The sequence below is a fragment of the Saccopteryx bilineata genome, chromosome 3, assembly GCF_036850765.1.
Source record: "Saccopteryx bilineata isolate mSacBil1 chromosome 3, mSacBil1_pri_phased_curated, whole genome shotgun sequence".
Lineage (NCBI taxonomy): Eukaryota > Metazoa > Chordata > Mammalia > Chiroptera > Emballonuridae > Saccopteryx > Saccopteryx bilineata.
This window is the reverse complement of record NC_089492.1, coordinates 28,300,587-28,327,188: the sequence shown is the minus strand read 5'-3', so window position 1 is coordinate 28,327,188 and position 26,602 is coordinate 28,300,587. Positions and strand designations below refer to the sequence as shown.

Sequence of the window (26,602 nt, the reverse complement as noted above, 5' to 3'; positions counted from 1 at the left end):
ATATGTTCGATTTTGAGATTATTTTTCTCAGGTTAGAAAACAAAGCCTGGGAGGAAGTAAACCTGAACCATATCTGTCATTTGGGATAAGAATGAAAGAGATGTAAATGACTTGTTTCATGTCAGTAGTCCCTCAGAATCCTTTTATTATATTCACTATCAGAATCTCAATGGCTGATAAAAAAGTAAGTAATCAATAAGGAAATGATCAGAGAAATATGTGAGAAAATATTGAACTTGAGTTAGGGAAACAACTTTTATTAAGAGTCAGATGAACTAAAAAAACTTTTTAGTTGAACCTTAAATACTAAAGTTGAAAATAGGCTACCCAAATATATGTATTTAAAATCAAAATCATCACCTTACATTAATAACCATGTAATAAATAAACTACTATTTAATAGTACATTTCATATATGGACATTAATTTAAATGAAAAGAGTTCAGCCTCCCTCATTCAAACAATATATAATCTGTTCCAGCAAGGTAGGCAATGAAGTGGATTTCTGAGGTGACTAAAGTTATAAATTTGGGCATCTTTTTTTTTTTTCAGGAGGAGAATGGGCTAATTTTGAAGTGTGAAAATAAATGGTTTAAGATAGTGGTCAAATCTATGAATTTTGGATTTGAATATAGATAGAAGGGATTTCTTACTTTTTTCAGAGCAATTCAATTCCATTTAATAAATACAAAGGGTCTACTAGGTACTGTGGGGGTATTAAAAGCTGAATAAAATACAGCCTCTTAGAAATAAGGAATATAAAATAAAGCACAAAAAATGTGTTAAGAGCGGTAAAGAGTACGTGAGTGGAAGGAGGGTGGAAGTAATAGAGGGCATCAGAAAAAGTGTCATGAAGCAGCTGATGTTTTGATGCTCTATAGAGAGTTGTTGAAACTTTTGCCATTCTAGAGGAGACAAACATAATTCGAGGAAGTGGTTCTGAAGAGTTAGGTTGCATAAGAATCTCATGTGCATGTATGGCGGCCTGTATTATTTTGTATCAGTTAGCTACTGTTGAAATAATAATGTTTAACAAAACACCCCAAGATATAGTGGCTTAAAACAACCACCGCTATTGTTTCACATAATTATATGCATGTTAGCTGGGCAGTTCTACTAACCTAAGCCAGGCTCAGTTGATCTCAGCTGAGATCCCTTATTTATCTGGGGTCATCTGGTAGGTCAGCGGGGGGCTGGTTGAACTGGGTGGTCTCAGCTGGTAAACTCTGTCCTGATTCCTGTGGTCTCTAATCCTCCATTAGGCTACCCTGGGCTTTTTCTCCTGGCACTTCTCCTAGGGTGGAGCTGAAGTGACACACAGGTACATCTGCAGTCTTTTGGCAAGAACAAGTCTCAAGCCAGCCACTCAGGGGATGGGGAGATAGACTCCACTTCTTAACGGATAAGCTGTGAAGTCACACTGTGAGGGCATGAATAGAGAAGAGGAAGGGCATGCCATTTTTGCAATGAGTCTAGCACTGAGGCATCTTCATTCTGTCACTGAAGCCAATTAAAAAAAAAAGAATAAGCTTATGTGGATATAGGGTGACTAGGAGCAGAGAGTACCAGGAGAAAGAATATCTCTTCCATTTATATAGGTGGAAGTTAATGAGTGTTCACATCAAAGTGGTGGCAGTCAGAGCAGAATCAAAGGTAAGAAACCTTGTGAGGACTGAACTGGTAAGACCGCTGACGAGAAAGGAAGCATGAGGGTTGAGTAGCATCTCCTTAATGCTCTTTACCTTTTATAACTAACTCAGATATTCAGTACATATCCTGTTATTCTCCATGCAAAGTTCCCGTTTTATTGTCAATTGTCATATGATAACACAGCATTTAATAATTGACAGGACATAACAATCGTACAGTAGAGATGTGGGACTCAGACTCATTGCTTTGATCAATCATTCTAATGAAGCTAAGCTTTCTTATCGCATCCAAGACTGAAAGTTTTTCAAAGATTGAGGCTTTAGTTTATTTAATAGTTTTTTAGTGATTCTATACTTCCATAGATATCTATTTTTAAAACATTTATTTCAAATGATATAAGGTTGCACAAATATGCTATTTTAATTTTTTAAATCAAATAAAGCTGTGATTGATGTGAAGACATTTAATAGAAGTTACATGAATTTTGTTAAAATAAAAATTTAAAGACAAAAGTCCTAATACCTAATTATCTTCTCCTGAAATAATTAAATGCAAAGGCTATACATGTTAAATGGCCTAAGACAGGTAGATATTACACAATGCACATAATGAAGTCATAGAAACATTTTATACTGCTTTATTATAAATAATTGGAAACAATATTTTATTTTTCAAACCCAGATAACAAAACAGTAAATATCATGCTTTATTTTTTTATTATTATTTCATTTTATTTTTGTAACATAACTTGGGAAGTAGTATTTCTTATCAAAAGACTGGTAAAAAAAATCTGTAAAAACACAAAAGAATTGAACACTCACTTTCTCTTTTTTAATGAAAATAATCAAGGAGGTTTATAGAGGGAGAGGCTAAACAGTACTAAGCAGGAGTCACCAAGAGAAAGACTGTGTGATACCTGCATAGATCACATTTAAGGCAAAGTAAGTTTGTATATAGATGTATAAATATAAAGACTTGATAGTAAATTAAAAAAATATTTTCTTAAACATGTGAATAGCTCTATTCTCTCAGAGAAGAGGAATAAAGGCATAATAGATCATCCCAAGGTTTGAAATCGATACGCTTTGAAAAAAAATTTTATCTCTATAAAAGAACACCCAATATGTATCTCAATTTTCTTATCTCATGTTTTGATAAAACCTGTTCACTATTGTAAACTTGAACACTTAGAGACAGTAGTAACTTCAAACTGCAACAAAAATGTATGCCCCCAATTTCACTTAAAATAGATTTTCCCATAGGCATTTTCATTAGGAGATTTACAACAACAAATAGTCAGAATTTTCTTATTCAATAGGTGACTATGATTAACTTTTTGTGTGTTTCCCTTAGGTATAAAACAATATTCATCACTAATAATAATTTTTAAATATGAGAAACTACTTAAGAAAACTGTTTGAAGGAGAAAAATATGAAGAATAATGTATTTCATAAAGTAGTGTAATAGATTTCTTTGAAAACTTGTGTTTATTTGCATGAATTAAGGACAATGTTGCATATTCCAGATTAAACAGATATTAGGTTTACCGTGGGTATAAACACGCTATATACAATATAATTCTTTTATTTTTCATAGACTTCAAAGTGTACCTTTTATAGAAACTGGAACAGGGTAAAACTGGAAAGCATGTTTCAATCAATTAGCAAAAATTAAATTAGGATGAAATAACAGGGTGAAGAATTGAAGGTCATTATTTTAAAACTAATGAAGTTACACTTACATGTACACATGCAAAAAAATACTGTAAAATAAACTGTTCCAGTTTACTTGGTTTTACTTCAATTTAATACACACTAAAAAACTGCTTTCATGTACACTATCATGGGAAATATTAAATGCATGTATATTATTTTAAGAGCTTGACGATATATTTCACATTCTTTAAACTTTACTCAGGCTATAAATATATATTTATATATCAGTCAGTCAGTTTTTAAAGTAAGTGAAAACTGTACCATGGGGGATAATTTTTCACCTTATAGGTCTATATTTGATTATGCCCATTTTTTTTCTGAGAACGATATAAAAATATCAGAGTAATGGAGCACGTTCCGACATCACACTGTTATTCTTCATGTACTACAATTCATTATGGTTTAACAAAACAGAATTTACCTTTAACTGAAATTAATTGGTAAGCATGATTTAGGAATTAGACTTCTGAAATCCATGAACACTTAACCAACTCAGAGAGCAATGTTGTTCTTCCTGAACTTTTATTAAAATTGTGCAACAGTATAAACTTACTGTTAGTAGGTTTGCATAGAAATAACATCATTTCACTGGTGTGATACATCTTTTCTGAAGGATTATTGCAGGCCTGTTTCTATTCTTCAGGTACATTCTTTTTGTTGTTGTTGTTTATTTTCTTTTTCTTCAGTTTTACATGAAATAAACTATTTATTATCTGGCTACCATAGTTCCAAAATAATATCCAGTAGTAGTTTGAAGCGCAGTGAGCTAAGCAGTTTCTTCCCTTTTTAAAACATGACAGTGAGTGGCATCCTCTAGAGTTGAGCCATGTGAACACGGTCGACCCCAGTAGAGACTTTTGTGAACTCAAAAGACTCCACATCCACAGCCAAGAACCTTGGTGATTTCATATAACCGCCACTTGTTGCTGGAAGGGGGACACATTGTTTTGCTTCAGAAATTTTCAAGCAGTTTCTCATCTGGTAGCTTCTCCAGATTTCTTTGTTGTTTTTATAACTGCTTCCCACATTGCGCCTTCAAAAATCTAAAGGTCGAATCATCATAGTTGCGGAATGTAAGGAGTAACTGGGCCCTTTGAAGTAATGCCACTTGATCCCGTTCAGTTTTCCCAGGTTTTGTCCCGCTGTATAGAACATTCCATTTAGATTGGATGGACCACAAGCATCAAACCACCAGCCTGAAGAATTCGTTAATAACAAAAGAAAGAAGAAACAATTACAGAGAATTGAACATTTGGAAATTAATGGCATTAACTGAGGAGATATTTATTCATACTTGATATGGTCATTTGAAAATTGTAGGCATTCAGTAAACATCTTCTTGCTAGTAGACCTGTCTTAGCGACATCCGATTTAGGCAGTATATGAACAATCAGAGAGAGGAATGCTCTCATGGAAACCAAGCTTCGGTGTCACTCCATTGGGACACATTTCCCATGGGAAGCTTCTAGCCTTTCAGAAATAATCTCAATCAGGCCTGGACTTATTTGCAGGGCACGTAAAATTCATACAACCCTTAAGAGGCATTCTACCTTAAGCCCACTATTGGGAATAGAACAATGAATTACCAGTGAAGAAATTCAGATATTTAGACAACTGACATCTAAATATATATATATATAGAGAGAGATGCTTTCTGTTTTCTTCATTATTTTGCCAAGAACTTGCCCTCAGCTGCTTCTAAGTTAACTGGATACTGGGTAATGACTCTGAATTCAACTTGAATTTCTATGCCCTCTCTGTATTTAATAGCAATATGGGAAGTGTTCATTAATAGGAGCCATATAGCTTCTATATAGCAGTATTTTTTTCTGAGATTGTTCAAGTTCTTTCCAAACTTAGTAAAAAACAACAACAACAACAAAAAAAACACCCAAAAAACTTGATCAGTGACTTGGGGATCCTATGCTTGAATAGCTCTCTATAAGGATAATTCACTATTTAATTTTTTAATGAATTAAATTCTCAGATTTTTAGATAAAACATTGTATATTTTTTTCCCCTCTCTTGAAGAAACAACTGCTGAAATCTTCAGGGAGAAACGGATGCCAGAGACATTCTGCCATATTTTTATTTGGATACAGTCGACCTCCCTTTGATTGTAGAGTTATACCTAAGGGACTAATAGTTAAAGAAAGAGAAAGCTGTACAGCTGATGTTGAACTGGAACATGAGCATCAACTTCCAGAAACTTTAAAAAAAACAGAGACAAGCTAGTTCTCATTTTTCAATTTTGGAAGATGAATATAGCTGAGTTGTGTTTATAAAGTCATACTAGAGACATAACAAGCCGTATTAATTACCAGCTCATACTGGGGAATGGTAAGGTATGTCGATGAACTTGGAAAGCTGCTCTATTCAATGCTGTTTTACCAACTCTATGTAAACAACATAGATGTTAATGCAGTGAAAACACAAGGGACAAGAGGCTCTTTGTCAAGGAAGGAGCAACCGTAAAATTCCACCTTTTCTTTTTTCCTTAGGATTAATTCCTTTCAATCTTTTTGATAAGTAGAACTAGTAAAAATATATTATTTATATTAAAAAAGATAGTCTAGTCTTGGGGAATCTATCTACCCTGAAGATTCTCACCCAACTTGATCGCTTCAGAGTTTTAACTTCCTCCTCCTGCTCTATGACCTTCCCCGGCACTCTTCCATCATGTTAATGAGCCTTCCCTGGTTTCCCAAATGTCCACCATGGTCTCTGAGGTAAATTCAGATCCTCTGTTACTGAGAACTACTAAAAACCACAGAACAATCCTCTGAGTTACCTTCGGGTACTTAGGGTAAAAGTGTGTGGTTTCATTTGGTTTATAGAACGTCGAAAGAATTCTGAAAGATTGTGGGCAGGCAGAGGTCTGTTGCAACAGCAGCCTGGCAATAAAGGGTACAGGCCAAAGGATACATTCATCGGGAAATTTTAGATGTACTTAACTTAAGACAATGACAAGAAACAGAAGGGGTACAAGAGAGAATCAGGTAAGTTGATCATGTGTATCTTTTCGAATAAGTGGGGAAATGTTTGTAGTTAGAAGAATGGCATTTTAGAGACATTGAAAGACCTTAAGGCTGGGTCAGAGTTAACAAGAGAGTGTGGCCTAAAGCAGCGAAGGCCTGAAGACCAAACCCCAGAGTCTTTTGTTCATTATCCTAAGAGAAACAGAAAGGCAGGGTCTATTTATGGGTCCTTCCAGCGTAAATACTTACTTAGTGCTGCACCTAACAGAGCTTGCTTAATAAATAACTGATGAGTGACTATAGGCTTACTGACAGACTGACTGACTTGGGCTCTTTCTTCTTGTAAAGTCTCTGTGATCTGAATTAGTTTTAGTTCACTAAAATCTTACATTTAATAAATGACCCATGCTTATTATATTCATTTTTTATTATTTCTTCATTCAGTAATGTAATTATTATTGTGTTTTCATATAATACTCAATAAGACAAATGCAGTCCTTACCCTCATGGAACTTACTTCTAATGGGAAAAAAACAGATAAAAAGTAAGCAAATAAATAAATATAAATCATGCATGAACAAAGAAAAAAAAGGGAAAGATTAGGTAGCTATAAAGCGGGGGACTACTTGACTTTTCAGTCATGGAGGAAGTTGATATTTCATGAGGCCTGGAGGATGAGAGGGAGGCAAGCACGTGAATATGAGAAAGACTCTTCCAAGCAGAGTATAGCACATGCTGATGCCATGTAGAAAGAAAGCTTGGAGTGTTTAGGGACTAAGAACATCGGTGCAGCTGTTAGAGTGAGCAAGGGAAAGACTTGCAGAAATAAAGGCAAGAAGTAGACAGTCTTGATAGAAAGTTGAATAATGCTCATGGAAAAATTTATAGTTGATTCAATCCTACTTGTACATCATCATTGTGAATATTCTCAAGGAATAGCATTTAATCAGTGTACCTCTATCTGTCAGGTTGGATGTTTAATAAAATATTATGTAGAGCCCTCATTGGATAACTATACCCGCCAAAGCCATCCTGAGCATATGGAGCAGCCGGTCTAAGGGGAGAAAAGTGAATCAAGGATTAAACAAATATTAACCAATAAGCTGATAGAGGGGTCAGAGTTAAGTAAAACAAAATCCCTGACATTAAGGAGTGAATAGTTGTGTGTAGGAAAGAAACAACAAACTGTTAAAAAATGAGATGACAATCATTAAACAGAGATTTTAAAAAATCTTACAAACAGAGGTGAAAAATTCTGTTTGTCAGTCCATAGGTCCACTCGTTTACCACTTGAGCTGGATCCTGAAGAGGGGGTGTCTCTGGACAGAAGAGATTCTAAAGACAGTGTGTATGTACTCTGGGGGCACAGGAGTGTCTTCCAACAGCCGGGTTGGCTGCAGTGCCAGTGGGTGAGGGGTTGGAGAATAATAGCTCTAGCAAAGTAAACAGAAGTCATAACACAAAGATTTTTATTACATTAAAAAAAATTTTTGTGGGCACTGGGGAGACTGTGAGAACCCGACCAGAAATTAGAAGGCCCACGCTTTGATGCTAACTGCATCAACTAATAACTGAGAGATTTTAGGCAATAACATAAATAATATTTAATATTTTTAAACAGTTAATATGTGTCAGGAATCCTACTAAAGTATGTATAGGCATTTTCGCATTTTATTCCCAAACAGCCTGACGTGCTGTGGTTAATGCCGTTGTAAAGGCAGCGATGCTTAAATCGTTCAAGGGAAATTCCTGAGGACACAGGGCCACTCAACTCTTCATTCGCAAGTTGTGATTTATTAATATCTGATTAATACTTTTCTCAGCACAGTTGTAGGAGTTGAAAAAGGTTATGTACTCTTTGGGCCTGTAAGACTCTATCTAGTGCTCTGTGTAGGTTACCTAGGAAGTGTGGTAGAAGGGTTAGAGCAGGAACAAAAGGGATTAGATCTTGTGGGGCATCATAATGACTTAATAATGAAAACCAGGTCGTCAGTGCCAACGCAGTTCTTTATTTGCTTGGTAAGGTTTATTAGAGAAATATGAAAATAATTTAGACCCAAATGAGTGTAGTTATACAATGTTCACATTGTAAAGACGTGGTATTTACATGCTCAATATGGGTTTTGTTTCCAAATATTTGTTTGCTTTCATGAGGAAATCAAAGAGCTTAAGCTGTTTCATTATCTCTTTACCTTAAGACCAGTGGGCCATGCATACTATAGACTATCTGAGAGCATCTGATGATAATAAAGATGATGAATTAAGATAGCAGAAAACAAAATGACAGGACATTATTTCTCATGACAATTTTAGTTGTAGTGCCCTTTATAAAATATTCTGAACTTCACACTATCAACAATAGTTATTTCTGTGTAATCAAGCGTTGTGCTTTCTCAGACACATGAAATAAAAAAGAATTCTTTGTATCGAATATTTCAGCTTGACCACTTTCTACCTCTCTTTGAAAAAATTAAACATGATCAGGTCTTTTAAATAAATCCTGAAAAGACATGTTTTAAAGCACATTTGTAGAAAACGGGTGAAAAGAATGGCAGAGTCCTGGTTACTCAGGTGGCCTTCTGAGCATTTGTGGATAATCAGATGCACTCATGGCTCCCAATGCATGTCAGTTCACATGGGAAGAAGGTACCCTTTGTGAACACACTGACCAGTGAGCCTGGGTTTGCAGTTCTTCTCTGCTAAGAAAACAAACGGCCGAATTACATATCCTCTATGATCCTGGGGAAATGTTCACTTTGTACTTTGTTCTGTATGTGTCTGGGAATAACAAATAAGCAATATGCTAAACAAGCTAATCTGTGAAAGGCACTTTAAGCTTAAAAGAACTTGGTGATGTAAGCAAAGGACAGAAGAAAGCAGCAGCTCCCATCTGCTGTTGGGACAACTGATAAAATGTCTCAAATGTTTTAAAATTGGCAACGGCTGAGATGTACTTTGCCAAGCATTTTTCTTCATAACCTGTAACCTCATGTATATTTTAATAAGAAATCTGAGATGCATGTTTCTAATTCATTTACACTTAACTCATTAAAATTTAGTTGTGTAATAACCATCCTGGGCCTCCCAGTCTTTTAAAAATTATTTAAGTCTTTTATCTTTGAAGCAGAAATTCACATTTTATCACCAATAAATGAAACTTTGCCCAGAAAATAGGAATTTGATTCTAAATTTAGTACTCAGGAAGTTCAAATTTATTTGAAAGCCAGAAAACCTAACTCTCAAATTCTGATCTAAACAAAATGTCTCAACACTTCTTTTCTAAGGTAAAATCTATATAGTAAACTAAAAAGATATATGTTTGTATAGATTTTGTTCATTCATTTTGAAGGCATACATTCTAATCAGTTATATGCAAAAGAAATTGCACAGAAAACAAGATTTTCCTCTTTTGTCACTCAGGACAAAGCTAAACTAAATTCATGAGTGCCATTGCTATCAATGGCTCATCACAAAAAACCATTTGCTGAGTCCACATATACAGTTCTGGCCCCAGGCCAAGGACTTGGCTTTTTTTCCCCCTTTTCTCTTTTCTCTTTTTTTTTGTCCCAAGGATGAAAAGTTGTTTATCCTGGTGAGTAATCTTGAATTCATTTAAAATCTCTAGGTATTCTCTTACTGTCTCTTCCCTCCCTTGGACTTCATATCATGTCAGACCCTGGGGGTGGTGAACACAGTGCAGTGAGTGGATGATGTGCTTTGGAGTTGTACACCTGTAACCTGTATGATTTTATTTACCAATGTCATCCTCCAAAATTCAATAAAACGTTCAACAATGTGTTGTTATAAAGAATAATATAGAGTTAAACTCTCTTTCTTTTGTTTTTTGAATGCCATTCCCTTAAACAGAGGTCATGGAAGGAGGAGACAAGGTGATGGCTTCTAGGAAGATTGTGTTAAAGTTCTCCCTGTGACACTAATTCTTTGACCTTTGGTAAGTTATCTAACTTTCCTGTACTTCAGTTCTGGTCAAAGACATTATTGTGGTCCCTATTTCAAAAGGTTTTGAGAAGTATCATGTAAGCTATTAAATGCAAGTCACTTAGGATAATGCAAAAATGCCTGTTAAACAGTAAGATTGCAATAAACATTCATTATTAGAGTAAAATACAAACAAAATTGAGTGATTATTTCTCATCCACTGTCCATTATTAACCTTTGATGACAGCCTTGTGTTATAGGGCTGTCCGTTCTGGTTCATCTTTCCCAAACTTATCTTTTGAAAGACACTTTCTGATATTCTTTGCTCTTTTCCAATAAGTAAAAAATATCCCTGGAAAATATGAATATAATCTTAAACTTTGCACTTAGGATGTTAAAATTTATTTGAAAGTCAAGAACCTAACAGTCAAATTTATCCAATTCAGGAGTTGAGTCTTCTGGGGTTTAGTCAGTCTTAATATTTAGTCAAACCTTTGATATTCATCCTTTTGTTCCATGTGTACATGCAAATATTGTACATATATATGTATTTTAAGTTCACACAAAGTCAGGTTATACCCATTTTAATTTATTTTTATGTCTTCTCATCAGGAATATTTGTAGTTTTGTAATGTCCTTTCAGATTCAGTGAAAACATTCATTTATTTAACCAATATTTATTGAGCACATACTATTTGCCCAGCATTATGCTAGATATGGAGGATATAGTGACGTACAGCATGAAGTCCCAGTCTTCAAGAAATGTACTTTTTTGTGGAATTACAGATTATGTGTTAAATAAGAAATTGCTTTGAAAGTATATTAGTACAATGTAGATTTCTGTGGTCAACCTTAAATTATCCACATGGATCTTTTCTTTCAAAATTTTGACTCAAAATCTAGGGAATGCCAGTTATCTGACAATGCTTAGCACATCCTTCTTGGGTTATTAAAAACTCAAAGATGATTATATTTTCACCCCAAATCTTGTCACTTCAAGCAGTTGGAGAAGCTACTAATTTTTTTTTTTCATTTTCTTTGTCTTCTTCAAGATTATAAAAGAGGCAAGACAACCATTAATCAACTCTCTGCTGCTAGCGTCTGGTAAGTTGTAGGGTGTACTAAGAAATTTATGTGTATAGCTTTATCCACTCTTTTAGTACTGAACTGAGAGATATCTTTTGTTTGTTTTAGCAAAGTCTAGTCTGTTGGCTGACATAGTTTATGCATGGGAAAAGACACTGAAGTTTCTACCACAACAGATTTGCTTCTGCAGAAGGTTAGGCCACATTTTTACATAGCTTTCATGTTATACACTAAATATGGAAATTGTGTTGAAAGATAAAAAGATAAGTAAGGTAAAAGAAAGAATTCAATACAATACCATGTTTTGTTTCTGTCAGCAACCTTTAGCAATTGTAGTTTCTAACAGACTTTTAGAAACATGTATTTTATTTTATTTTTTTTTTCAAGCTGGTGAGCTTTTTTTTTTTTTTTTTAAGATTTTATTTATTTATTATTATAGGGGGGAATCAGGAAGCATCAACTCCCATATGCGCCTTGACCAGGCAAGCCCAGGGTTTTGAACTGGCAACCTCAGTGTTTCCAGGTTGACGCTTTATCCACTGCACCAGCACAGGTCAGGCGCTAGTATTTTAAAGAATGCTAATTTAGTACCAAGGACCACGTTTTCTCTAAAATAAGTTTGCTTTTAATGTGACAATCTAGTAATAAGAGGTTTTCATTTTTATAATTTGGAAGTTTTTTTGCATATTTATTTTATATACATTAAATTCACATTAAAAGAGCACCTGTTAGATGAGATTATATTTTCAGGGTGTTCATGTTAAGTAGTAGATAAAACATTAAATTTATAATAAAATGGATTCCTTCTTTGGGCTCAGGAGGGTACAATAGGAACTCTCCTGTGGGACTAAAAATAATATTTCCTATAGTCATCTCTTAAATGTATCCCTCCTGCTATGGTACTTAAATATACATATTTTTCATAATATGCTATATAAAGGAAGAAAGCTAAGAAAAAAAACTTACAAATATTCCTAAGGTCAATGGAATCACTGAGTACAGATTATTTCTGGCTTCCAAATCTATGCCGACAAATCATCTCTATTTAATGATTTAACAGAGGGGTCATTTCCATAGAAAACATGTGTGGTAATTTTGACCTTGAAGTATATACAGTTTGATTCCAAAAGAAACGTGTAGGAAACAAAACAATTATTCAAAATTTAAATCGGATGGAAGACTCGCTAAGCGTTCTGGGAAGGCAGGAATAATGCCCATGCTTTTGTGAGAGGAGGGGTAAAACACTGTGCTATGCTTCTATTGAGGCAAATGTGCTTTCTCAGCTGACGACACCCCCTTTCCACTCCACTGTGCACTGTGAATTACAACTCATGCATTGAAATTAACATTACTGCTGCCACAAAGAGTACATGAAATGATAGAATGAAGAACAGAACTAGAAGAAACTGTAAGATACTCTTCTCATTCCTGGAGTAGAGGAACATGCATAACTCTGTCATATGAATAGCTTAATATTCTCTTTGTGAAGGTGTCCATAACTAGAAATGCTCAATCCTCCCAGGCAACTCCTTCCAAACTTTGATCCCTGGATGCTCCACCTAAAGTCACTTCTTCATTCCTCCCATAACTGTGTCACATGTTATACTGTGTCCCTAGAACTTGTATGGTTTTAAATTATGTTATATCTTATTTATTTATTTTTGTGGATGGTCTCCCTCACTAGAGGTGAGCTCTAGTCTATCTTGCTCATTTCTCTAATAGTACTTGATCCTTAATACTCATTAAAACATATTAAACTGATAGAAGAAAGATTAAGAAGTTAGAATGTTAGGAAACAAGAAAGATCAAAATGTTCTACCATATGTCTAGCTGAAATACCTTCTGCATTCAATTAAGCTCACTTCTTGTTGTTCAGTCTTTGACAGAAAAGGTAAACAATGATACTGCATTCTCCAACTAAAATCCTTCCATGTACTTGAAGACAACTATTGAGGACAGTGAGCAGGCAATAAATCTTACTTTACTCTTAATTCCTTTTAGAAGAAGCAAAGCAAAAACATAAACAAGATTAAAAAAAGCTTTAATTGATGATGACAGAGAATTATAAATCAGTTGTTTCAAAGAGTATAGAATCTCACCGTGCAAAAGAGACTATTTTAAATAGGCAACAAGTTCAAATGCAAATTAAGAATAAAGGAAATATTAGATGAAGAAAGTGGTTGTAAGGGAAAACATGACAGAATAAAATAGTGTTAGGAGTGGCTCTGCAGCCCTTAGTTTCAGACAATACTCAAGTAACCTGGACTGTCACTGACCTTCATCCTTGTGCTCTCCAGCTCTTAGCTATCTAAATTCCACATGTTAGCTTTGTAGAGTGAATAGCTCTGCAAGACCTGGATTCTTTCAAAGGATATTTGATAGGGTAATGGCGTTTATTACAAAAACACATTTTCTTAGACTATTCTAGCCCAAGCAATAAATGGAAATTTTCTCTCCCCAACATATGTGCTTATTGGTGAGTGAGAAGCAGGTCCAAAAAATGATTAGGGATAATAAGAACATGACAAAGTGCCATCATTTGGAGCAGAAATAAAATCATAAATCTGAGCAATGAAGTTTTCACATTGACAACAAAGGGGTACATTGTCCTCTTTGGTCTACATTTTCATTATTATGACAGAATATGAACACACAGGATACTCTTCTAAGAAAACATTTGAAAGATTTTACTGTTGCTATTTCATGTGTTTTACTTATTTGGTAGGAAAAATTATCTGTAACAATAGACGTGCAGAAAATGAAAATGTATTTCAGTATTAAAATGGGCAAGAAAATGAACAATCAAGTCTTTTTTCTTTGCATAAAGTTTCTGACAATTCTAGATCAGGAAGATAATTAAAAGACATTTTTTTCTCTCTAGAAAAAAAAAGTTTAAAATCTAACCTGTGGGTACAATTTTTAAAAAAATTCTAACTATCTAACAACTGCTTTGGATGGGGGTCATAAAATTACATACAGAGGACTTTTAACTATTTAATGAGGTTGAATGTGATGTCAAATGGTATGTTTCAAACTTAAGAAGAAGGATATGATCGAGGCAGAATCATAACAGGTTGGCATTGACAATTCTAGGGCTAGTCTCACAATGAAAGATGTTAATATAAAAGGAGTGGGTGGGGTGGTATTAATTGAGAGTTTGGGGGTCAGGATGAATGTAGAAAGACATCTCCAAAGCCATCCTCCAAACGTTTCTATGCTTTGTTTTTGACAAGAAAAATGTCAACCGAATGATTCATTTCATTGGCTTCAAAACTCGAAATGATTTCAAAGGTCACAGGATGCTCATTCATGTGCCATATTTTTTTATTGAGTTCCTGTGTGCAACAGTCTGCTCCACTAGATGTTAGGGATATAAGAATGAACGTTAATTTACTTTTGTCTTCCTTACATACAAAGTAGAGATTAGAGTTTCCCTACTTATCTCACATAGTTGGTTTGGAGTTCAAGTACGACAGTACAGCAAATATAATAATATGTAATAATAATGGTAGCAGTATCATAATTTGAAAAGACAAATATTAGATTTAAATGCTATTCTGTTGTAGAATAACAAAGAGAAAGATTCATAACAGTTGAAAGCAGGAGTGACAGCTGTTCCATTAATAGAGAAAAACAACACTAAAACTGTGAGGAAAAACACGAGGGAAAAAGCTCCCTGCTCAGTTCTGTTTGGTGCCATTTCCTACTTTACCGGAACTTACAACACTCTTGAGCCACATCGTTCACCACTGGGGCTTTGCTTAGTGCTTCTCAAACTTTGGTCATCTATCAACTTTGCAGGTTTTGTCATAGCTGTGTAGAACTTTTATTAATACTTAACTACTAAAGATATATTTTTTCAATCAATGATTTATCAAATACTGTGAGTAAAACTAAAAATGTAAAGTTTATATCGTTCCTTTAAATAGAAGATCAGCACCACTTGCTATATAATCCAAGGTAGTTATAAAGCTCAATATAATAAAAACAAAATCACTTTATTTAATTCTAGGGATGTCCCATTGCCGATTCAAGGCCTGGAGCCTGCAGACAGTTTTGCTCTTTTTTCTTTTTTTTGCTAACAAGGGTAGTTATTGAGAAAGTGCTGAAGGAGTGCTCCAGACATGCTGGCATCAGATGGAGAATGCCCCTTTCACACAATCAGAATGCTGGAAAAATACTGAAAAAGTACAAACAGGCCTAACTTTCTTACTCAGAGCTACACTGTTAGTCCATGGTATCTCTTATACCAGCTCAAATGTCTTGCAGAGGTCAACAGCATACAAGACAAAACCCTGTGATAGCTGGTCTGAATTGTAGGACTTTTTGATCTAACTAGACACTCATTATTCTTCTCACTCCATTTCAATAGGATTGTCAATGAACTCTTGCTACAGAGTTGCAAAATATTTTGTAAGATTTTTTCCCCCCAGAATGCTGAATTATCAAATTCTTGTTAATTACACTATGAGTATCGCAATGATTATTTGGGAGGTAGAGTACGTGAAACTTGAAGAGGCTAAAAAACCTATTCAGAACCAAGCTTAGCATGCCCTCTCATAGATGTTGAGGGGGGGAGGCAAATGTCTGGGTGTGTTAGCAATGTCTTGAAGAAGAACGCATGGTAAATTAGTGGGCAGAACAAAATGATCCCTAGGGACTTGCTCTTAGGTTTCCTGACCAGAAGATCAGAGTTCTTTCTCCTAGATAAGAAATCTCAAGGCTCAAACCAATGAAACAGAACTTAGGGAATGCCCCACATGACTTACCTCCTGTTAGCATGAGGGCGCATTTACACAGACAGTTGTCATTATCAGCATCTTTAGTGCTGAAATCAGCACCATGGATGACCAGGCTGCTCTGCTGTCCTGCTGTCCCGGTGTGACCCTTTAAATATAACCTGAAGTTAAAAAAAAAAAGAAAGAAAAAGAAAGATAAGCCGTTCAATAGAATAAGAGAGCCCAGAGGACCGGTTTGTTGAATGTTTGCCTTTTCCACCATTTTTCAAATTTATTTTGATTTTTCAGAAAAGTATCAGGAAATATAAAAACCAAGCTCAATATTTGGCCATACTGAAAGCAAAATACTAGTAAAAATAACATTTAGACATCATGTCTAACCTTAGAGAAACATGTCTTAAAATACCAAGTTTAACACACTTTCCGCCATAAAGCAAAACAAGTTTATTAAACCACAACTCTGAGGTAGACTTTTCAAAACTGACAGAGCTTTTTAAAATAAAAATTAAAAGAAAAAAAAAAACGCACTCAATTCTAACTCTGGAATCTCATTATTAATAAAATAATATGCTCAAATGTTAGTGAAAAGAAACAGTTGGTAAACCTGAAAACAAATCTTTCAATGAATGAATTCAGATTCCAACAGAATACGCTGCTTTCGAGCTGGGAAGAGCAGTTGCTGTCACACTCAGGCCTCACTGAGCACAAATAAATGCAAAAGGAGATGAAAGCAAACTAGGAAGTCAACGTCTTCCTGCAGAGTAGCAACCTTCCTTCACAAAGAGGAACCCAGTTCCACAGAGTGGGATATTCTGTAGCATATGGCCAATTTTATTCTCAGAACCTCAGTCTTGCACTATTGAAATAAAAGTAATTTTTGTCTTGAAGCAAGTCTAATGAAGACACCAAAATCCTGTCCTCTGTGTTCCAATGATACTTCTGCCGCTCTCGTCATCCTTTCAAGACGACCTCAACCTAATAAGAGTTAACTTTCTAAATACTTGAAGACACATAAGGAAGTTCCAGCTCATCTGCCTTAGCAAGGCCCTCTCTGTTCTCTTTGTCCCTCACAAATCATTCTAGTCAGTTTTGTTGGCAGGGCCCCTAGCTGGGAGGATAAAAATAGATTCCCATATCCACTGTCCATTAAGTAAACATAACTATTGGTACGGGAAGACAACATTATAATACTTCTAAACTTTTTATAATTTAAGAATAAACCCACCTCTAAAAGTTAATTTCATAGCCCCTTAATATTATTACCAGTCTGGACATTTTATATTGCATCCCTCTTTGGTGTCTGTCTGTTCCAGCTCTTTTTCAGTAGTTTCGTCCTGGAGGAACCCTTGAAAAAGCTTTTGGCCGTGGCCAGTTGGCTCAGTGGTAGAGCGTCGGCCTGGCGTGTAGAAGTCCCGGGTTTGATTCCTGGCCAGGGCACACAGGAGAAGCGCCCATTTGCTTCTCCACCCCTCCCCCTCTCCTTCCTCTCTGTCTCTCTCTTCCCCTCCCGCAGCCGAGGCTCCATTGGAGCAAAGATGGCCCAGGCGCTGGGGATGGCTCCTTGGCCTCTGCCCCAGGCACTAGAGTGGCTCCGGTCATGGCAGAGCGACGCCCCAGAGGGGCAGAGCATCGCCCCCTGGTGGGCAGAGCGTCACCCCCTGATGGGCATGCCGGGTGGATCCCGGTTGGGCACATGCGGGAGTCTGTCTGACTATCTCTCCCGGTTTCTAGCTTCAGAAAAATACAAAAAAAAAAAAAAAAAAAAAAAAAGAAAAAGAAAAAGCTTCAAAGCAAGGGACCCCTCATGGTATGTGAATTGCGATCACTAAGCTGAAGGATACTAGTACTTCACAGAAATGCAGCACTGGCTGACTGGGCCTCACAGAGTTCTGTCTCTTCTCTGAGACAGAACTTCAGGCTGAGGATTTAGAGAAGAGGTTTTTCTCTCCATCATACACACGGAGGGGAGATGCTATTTAATTTGATTTTTGAGTTCTTCAAGGAGAGTTTTATTTTAGGCATGAGAGTTGTTACTATCCGGCTTCATTCTCAAGTCCAAGTGGCTGCAGAAAACTTTCAAAAGTTCCTTTGGCAACGTGATTCTTCCAGACTCCATCTCTTTCTAATCTAAGAATCTTGTCACTTGTAAGAAAGAACATTTTCCCCGGGACCTTGCAGAAATGTGTTCATTCATTCACACAATGAAACGTGTCTGCCAAGTAGGCCTGTAGCCACCCTTCATCTTCCCAGCAGTCAGAGAACCGCGAGGAGTTTCCGCTAAGTACTTTGGAAATTCCCATTTAGCTCAGGATCCTGCTGAGAACGCTTCCTCTGATAAGCCACTCGGGTTTCTGTATTAGAAGAGTTATGTGCTCATTGTTCAGGTTTTAGTTTTTTTGTTTTGTTTTTAATTTTTGCATAAATGGGTTTTGAATAAAATGAAGCATTTTTGTAGCATTATCCAGAACTTTCTTCATTTCATCACAAGTTGTTTATATCAGCCCCTCTCTGTGTAGAAAGCAGTATGCCATAACATCAACATCAGGTGTTGTTTGTTTTTTTTAATGAGGCAAGACTTGTCACGAACCCAATCACTGGTGGGCACCAGGAGTATAGATGACAGACCTTTGGTTTTCAGATATGAAGACCTGTTAAATTTATATTGGCTTTTGTTCTGGGAGGCTCCTAGCAGCAGGAACATTTTCTTGAATTTCATCATCATTTACAAATCTTGCAAGTGCAGTGGAATGTCAAATATTGGTAAAAATATGTTGACTTGTCAAGCCAGACAGAGAAGCTACTGTGTTTCAGTTAATCACTTAAAACTTCTTTAGCATCATATGACATAAATTAATTGATTAAATTGGAGTCTTTTTTCAATTTCTTGTATTTCATGCACTAGAATTTTACTGTTGGTATTAATAGAATCTTACCAAATATATGACCTTTTCTTTCTGAAATAAGTTTTGCTACTAGATAATTTGCTTCCTAAGCCTTTTAAGTAAATGTGATTTTTTTAAAAACAAAATCTTTATTGTTTTGATATTCTAAGAGCCATTTAAAATAGTCAACATCTTTACTTATGAAATGACTATGATTTACAGTTAAAACTACTAGACCAAATGCTAGGTCAGTTGTATTTCATAAACAATAAACAGTGGAATAGGACAGCTTGGATTATAACTCCATATAAAACCATTAAAAAGTAGCTTTCATTGTAAAGAAAGGATTTCTTTCTGTCCCTAGTTGCGGTAGTATGCTGAATAGCTTAGAAGGCTGTAATTCTTCATCCCTAACTGTGTCAGCAACGTCTGCAGTTCTACGCCTAGCATGGTCCTCTTCGGTCTCCTACCTGGTCTTCAAAAACTGCAGCAGCAGGCCGTCGGATTTGTTTGTAACAAACAAATGCTAGTAAAATATAAAAACGGGCATAAAACCTAAATACGATCTCACAAAAAGAACATGACCTTCACAAAACAATTCACTTCTAAACTATATGACCCGTGTTTTTGCTGTGTTTGCAACAAGGCACAGGTGATAACTGAATTATAACACATAAAAATTCCTTCCTTAGAATGAAAATTTCCTGCTAAGTTTATACAGGGTAGGGCAAAGGAGGCTTCCATTTGCTTGCATGAAGAATCATAAAATAATAAATAAGAATACAGGAATAAACTCCATGTTTCGTGTACTCTTAACTGTAAACCTGCTTTGGTCACCCACCCTGTCTTCGCTCCCATGGGTCGTTGGCAGTGCAGGAGGAGAGGTCGGGGAAGGTAGTCGTCAGGGCCTGGCCAACATCATGCTCCTACCGCATTCCCCTGCGTGCAGTCCCAGCACCCACAGCTTCTCCTAGCTCAGCCGGATGTCTGGGCCTGCTGCACACGCCCTACAGGCACGAAAGGGTCTCTAACAAACGACCTCCCACACGGCGGCTCAGTCACTGTTCCTTATGGTGAGTATAGCTACACAGACAAGTTCAAAAACAGTCCTTTCAGTCACAGTTTTGTATGGAATCCCAGCAACGTCTCACAGAATCCCAGGTGAGAAACAGACCTCCAACACAAATGATTTTTTTTAACCCAATGAGAGGTCATTTTCATTTGACTTGGGTCCTTTGTGACTTGATTGGCAAGTTTAGGTGTAGCTCCTCCCTCATTCACCACCTGTGGCTCACATACTGGTTTTGTCTGTCCCTGTCTTCTCACTATTCTCTGGTAACACCTGCTGGTCATTTGTTTTCCTTCTGCTGGGTCATTTTGATTTGATCTGTCACCAGATTCCAATTTAGCCTCTTTCCCATTTCCTGCTGCATCGTCGGCTTCGGTTAAGCTGTGGCAGGTCCTTAGCGCTCTTCACCACCTCCTGGAGATACTGCTATCTGAACAACGTGTAATCTTTCCAACACTGGGGCAACAGACAGCTTTAATGATTTTTACTACCCCTGTGTACTGTGGATTAGTAAACTACACTTTGTTTTCCGAATGTAGGATTCCTGTGATTCCTGTCAATTCTTTGATAAATTCTTCTCTATTCATGTGACTGTAATTTTGATATTTGTATACTTTGTGCAACTCCCTTTATTTGGAGCTTTAAACCAGGATTCCAAAAAAAATATTTTTTATATCTTCTAAGAAACCTTGCATGTGCCGAGAGGCAGATTAAGGTTGGTTCAGGCCCCGGGTGCAGAAGAAAATATTGGGCCCCTTAAAATAAAAAGAGAGAGACAAGGAAAATAAAAATACATGTTCACCATATTTTTAAATAAATAAAAAATAGTATGTAGTACTAATATTAAAATTGCACATATAAAACCAAACTTGGTGTCATTAGAAGAAAGGGTAAACTTGGGGTCTCGCAGGGCCCTTCAGCAGTCGGAGTCTATGGTGCGCATGCTCGGTGTGCCCGCCGTTAAATCCGCCTCTGCATGTGCTTGAGATGGGTAACATTCGAAGAATAACCCGAGTCCTCTTCCTTCTGTTCATAAGCCGGAGAATATGATGCATCAATTGCTCAGGTTCTATCCCAAGTGACCTCCATTATTCGCACCACTCTCCAATGACTGGAATCGTCTTAGCTTTGCCTTGTTGGATGCCTTAGTGTAACGAGCTTCTTTCCTCAAGGCAGCCACACCATCATCGTCTTCTCCTTCACGTCCAGAGGGCTGCTGCCCTCTGTCTGAGAACTTGTCCAGCCCATACAAGTTGTCGCTGTATTCGCTGACCAGCCTGTAGGTTTCCGTCAGGCACTTGCTCATCCTTCGTGCTGCAGGTGAGGAGACTGCTCTGCAGCCGAGTCCAGCTGCTGGGGTCACGGCTACTGCAGCACCAAGTCGTGGCTCTGAGTCCCCATCCTGCTGGCAGGGGCTGGTTACCCTTTTCTCCTTTCTCTGAGCTCAGCCCTTCCAAAACACTTCTACAGGACCCAAGCTCTCTGAAACCAAAAGAAAGGTAGAAAGAGAAGGAGGAAAGAAAGGAGGGAGGGAGAGAGGGAGGAAGGGCTCCAAAAGTACACCAAGACTCTACAGCTTGTGGGCTTGCTGTTTATTTCACTATTTTTCAAACTCATACAGTTCTCCAATAATGCAGAATTGAGAACAGGAAAATAGGTTTACTTTATTGTTATAGTATGACTCTCTAAACAAAAAATGCCTCTTAGAATATCACTATAGCATGTCACTCACTGGGTTAATTTAAATACTGGTGATGTGTTAAGCGTTATTCTCAGCAATAGGAATAATACTTCTCATTGATTAAGAGCTTGCTCTGGGTTCAAGCACCCTGCTAAATGTTTTGCAGCTGTAATTAAATTTAATTTTTACATCAAATCTGTGAAAAAGGCATCAGTATTCCCATTTTGCATAGCAAGGCTTAGAGATGCTAATTAAGCTAGATTTTAGCTGTGTCTTTAAAATACAAACTTTTATTCATCATGCATTCCCTGGACAAATGTTTGTGGAACACATATTATATTCCAGAAATTGTTCTAAGCACTTCAGACATAGCAGAAAATAAAATACACATACACAAAAAAAAAATCACAAGCAAAACAAAGCAACTTCCCCCCGCATAACCTGAGGGGCTTATCTTCTTGTGGTATTCCTAAAATTAAGTTCAAAAAATACATATGGTGACAAAAAGTGATTTGACTTTGGGTGATGGGCACACAGTGTAATCAACAGTTCATATGCTATAGAAATGCTTACCTGAAACCGATGCAATCTTACTGATCAATGTCATCCCATTAAATTTAACTTCTAAAAAAATCCAAATTGTTTAACCTCAAATATGGCATTCTTCAAAGAACCTAACCTTACTCTCTATTTTGTATATAACATATACATTAACCTAGATCAGGAGCTCTCCAACATTTGGACATATAATAAACCATTTCTGAAAAAGGCCTTTTCCCTAGGGCTAGAGACATTTGTTTCCAACCAGCATCTCAGGTTACACTTTGCAGACTGTTCAAGAAGAATATTTTGAAGACTATTGGTCTAGAATTTTAAAAAACTAAATTACAAAGTTGACTAATGTGGTTCCCTGGGATAGCTTCTCATTTCTCATTGACACTACATCACTACATGTTGTTCTCTTATCCAGCTGGGTATGGTGACAAAGGCGACTTGCTTAGGTCCTCCAGTGGCTGCTCAGGGCTCAGCTCGTGTTGCTAGCAGTGTCAGTGTGATACCTAAGGTCTTTTCTGATTGAGATTTTATCCCTCTACCTGACTCTACCTACCACCTGCTTCTCTTACTTGATCAAAATCATCGAGCAATATTCTTTACAAATCAATGTATGTGACCACCTCTGTGCCAGAGTCATATGAATCCTAGCTACCCTCTAGTATAGCTAATGAGTAATCAATATATCAATATCTCTGTTTGAGTGAGACACTACTAGGATCTGGGCTGGCTCTGATCAAAATCCAGGGGGCGATGCTCTGCCTATCTAGGGCATTGCTCCATTGCAACTGGAGCCATTCTAGCTCCTGAGGCGGAGGCCTTGGAGCCATCCCCAGCACCCAGGCTAATTTTGCTCCAATGGAGCCTTGGCTGTAGGAGGGGAAGAGAGAGATAAAGGACAGGGGGAAGGGTGGAGAAGCAGATGGGTGCTTCTCTTGTGTGCCCTGGCCAGAAATCGAACTCAGGATTTCCACACACCAGACCAATACTCTACCACTGAGCCAATTGGCCAGGGCCTCCACATCTTTCTTGATCTTCTTTCTGGTTCTTGTTTTTGTTCTCATTTTCTTGGAGACCCCAGAATATGAAAAATGTCTGATGTATTATAGTAATAAAATAAAATAAGAAAGGCTCTATCTTAATTCCTATTAGTTTTTGTTTTATTGAATGATTTATTTGTGCTGTGTGCATACCCAACTGATATCAACAAATTCAAAGTAAAAACATGGTGATGATAAATATTTTGAAAAAATTATTAGAAATTAATGAGAAGAGTCCTATGATAGTACAGTGTAAACATTGGTTTATGTTTTGGTTGCTATACTTTAAAAGTAGAAGAGTCCAATAAATTGAAGAATAAGAATAATGAATTTTCACTGCACAAGACTGAGAACTTGTAATTCATGTGTAATAGTATTCATCCTCCCAATGTCTACAGCCTTAGCATGTCACAAAGTAGCTGCTTATGCTCTTCTAAGGAACAGGCACCTCTCACTACAGTTATTCTCTGGCACTGGGAAATAGAGATGTGTATCATAAAAATAGTTTTCTCGACATTATTTTAAGAAGTGTGCAAATGAGGACAACTATGCTTCTGTGGAATCCTATAAGAATTCTGGGAGCATCTGTGCAGTCAAGGAGCTGTCCTCTGCATATTTAAGGGGCTCTGCTTTTCCTGCGCAGCTATTTAGTTAGCATAGAATAGCAATTATTGACCTCAAAGCTAAAAACTACACCTGGTTATTTGATACAAACAAACTAGGGGTCAGCTTTTCATTAATGCCAAGTTGTTGTTTTTTAATTACATAAGAAACATTTAAATTGTGGCTCAAACAGAATATTTAGGTGGTTCTTTTTAATGGTGGGTCTGGCTTATTTCTAAAGTCCTTATATACATTCAACTATCCATAGCTTTCTCTATTTTGCTAATAGGTTTTCCAAATGGACCTTCACGTTACAAAAGAAAAGTATATATACAGAAGAGTCAAAGTTGGCTTTGCATATGACTATAATGAAAGAGTACTTGTAGTGTGAGTCATTACAGAGAATACTTCCCCCAAATTAACACCAGGAGAATCCTGGACACTTATTTCTTGTCTTTAGCCAGTGTAGACTTGGCTTCCACGAATGCTGATATATGGTAAAAGATAAAAACCAAAAGTCATTCCAGGATAAAGTACTTGATTTAGGGACAGAAATATGGAAGATGCCAAAAAATAAAAACAAACTCCAAAGAATAACAAAACTCCAAAGAATAACAACAACAAAAATAACAACAAACAACAACAAAACTCCAAAGAATATGATTAGATTTGATCAAAAAGGTAGCCACAAAGTAAAAATCATGGGTTTTTTTTTAAACCCATTTTTTCCTAATTAAGGGAAAAAAATTGAGTACCATTCGATCATATTAAGGGGAAATAAAATAGGTAAATATGCATTAAAATTCGTCATGAATCTCTAGTCATCCCTGATGAAAATAGTTACTCCTTTTCTCTCATTTATAGAAATTTAATGAACATGGGGGCGCATATATCTTTTCAAGTTGCTTTCATTTTTTTTCAGACAAATACCCAGAGGCAAGGTTGCTGGATCATTTTTTGAGAAATACCCATACTGGTTTTCATAGTGGCTGCGTCAGTTAATATCCCACTAAGAGTGTACAAGTCTTCTCTTTTCTCCACCTCTCCATTTTCACTTCAGTACTATATAAAATAGTCTATGTATGGAAACAACCAAAGTATTCACCAATGAATAATTAGGTAAGGAAGATGTGGTACATACCACAATTAAATATTACTGAGTCATAAAAAAATAAATATTGCCATTTGCAACAACATGGAAGGCTTTGAAGATACTATGTTAGTGAAATGAGTCAGGGAAAGACAAATATTGCATAATCTTTCTTATATATTGAATCTTAAAACAAAACAAAATGAAATCAAACTCACAGAAGTACAGAACAGATCGGTCACTGCCAGAGGTGACAGGGGGTGGGAAGTGGGAGAAATGGGTGAAGAGGGTCAAAAGATTACAAATATTAAAAAGTAATTTTAATAAAGATTATATTATATTTCTTAATGAATGTAGGACAATAATGACTTCTATTTGGAAGAACAGACTTCAAACTATACCATATAAGTAATTCTATAATTCTGTAACTTTCTTTTCTTTAAAATAGGCAGCCCAAATCTCATGCATCCAGTTTCTCATTAATTTTGTCTACTTAAGAGACCAACATACTTCTCATATTTTTTTCATCTTCACTATTTTCAGGGGACAGAGTTCCTTTCATTATCCAAGGCAGTGGGAGTTGTATGTATGACAAATTGAAGTTTGGTTTCAGGTCTTTTAAACAGTAGACAGACTCTCTCAGATATGTGAACTTTAAGGTCTTATGTACTGACAAGTCGAGCAGATTTTATTTTGGCTCTGCACTCTCTCCCTGCTACCATATGGAACTAGTTTGTCTTTTTTACAATTACTTGAAGAAAATGCAAAATGACCCCATGGTTCTCCTTCAGAGCCTGGTATTAATGACTCAATCTGACAGTTTCCAACTCTGCTGTCCTTTGGTTGCTGCTCCAGGGCTGTCTGCTTTAACTACCCACCCAGCCATGTCCCTGCCCTACAGAAAAGGCTGGGCACCATTTGCAAAGAAGGATGTCACAGAATGTCTTTTTGAACTGAGTTTAAATGTTATAGGTAGCATCTTCTGTTTAAAATAAAGAAAATACTTCTCCTGTCAATCTATATTTAGAGAAAACAGTATTTTCCATACTGTACACCTCCAACAACATTAGCATTTGTTTGGCATTATGAAGATGACATTGGGAGGTATACAAATAATTAGTAGTGCAAGAAAAAAGGTATGTATTCATGTCTTAGCCATCTTTGTTAACTACATATGCTATATACATAACAAATATTCAGTAAATACTCATTGAGTCAGTTATGAAGAGTTCGAAGTGTTTAGAATTTAAGTTTTATTTCTCGCAAGAGATGATTTATACATAGTAATATTTTATCTCTAGTAATGTTTTACAATTCAAGTCCATGAGCATTATTTTTCTGGTTTGAAATATTATTGACTTAATGGTCTGCTCAAATCATATTGGGGCACTGCCACAATGAGAATGGAATTAGTTCATAGATGCCAAAAGACATTTGAAGAAATAGCTCATAAAATAACCCATTAAAATAAATCCTAGAACGTTTATATGAGCAATGAGACCATCCAGTTTTACAAAGGGACCTATATCCATACTTGTGTCCATTCTATGGAATAATTACATCTGGAACGTGAGTAA

The 26,602-nt window shown here is 36.4% G+C and overlaps 1 protein-coding gene and 1 pseudogene across 4 annotated transcripts in view; both read right to left on the bottom strand.

Moving 5' to 3' along the window:
• Positions 1-2,340: 2,340 nt before the first annotated feature.
• The window catches only part of ANGPT1 (angiopoietin 1), a 289,496-nt gene continuing 265,234 nt past the window's right edge, over positions 2,341-26,602 (bottom strand). For all 4 annotated transcript variants that reach the window (XM_066265817.1, XM_066265818.1, XM_066265819.1 and 1 more), the window contains 2 exons: positions 16,139-16,269; positions 2,341-4,562 (listed from right to left, as the gene is read on the bottom strand). In XM_066265817.1, the coding sequence (XP_066121914.1) occupies positions 4,402-4,562; positions 16,139-16,269 (292 nt within the window). In that variant the 3' untranslated portion in view covers positions 2,341-4,401. The remainder of the gene's footprint in view (positions 4,563-16,138; positions 16,270-26,602) is intronic.
• On the bottom strand, positions 20,186-21,365 carry LOC136328555 (THUMP domain-containing protein 1 pseudogene; annotated as a pseudogene).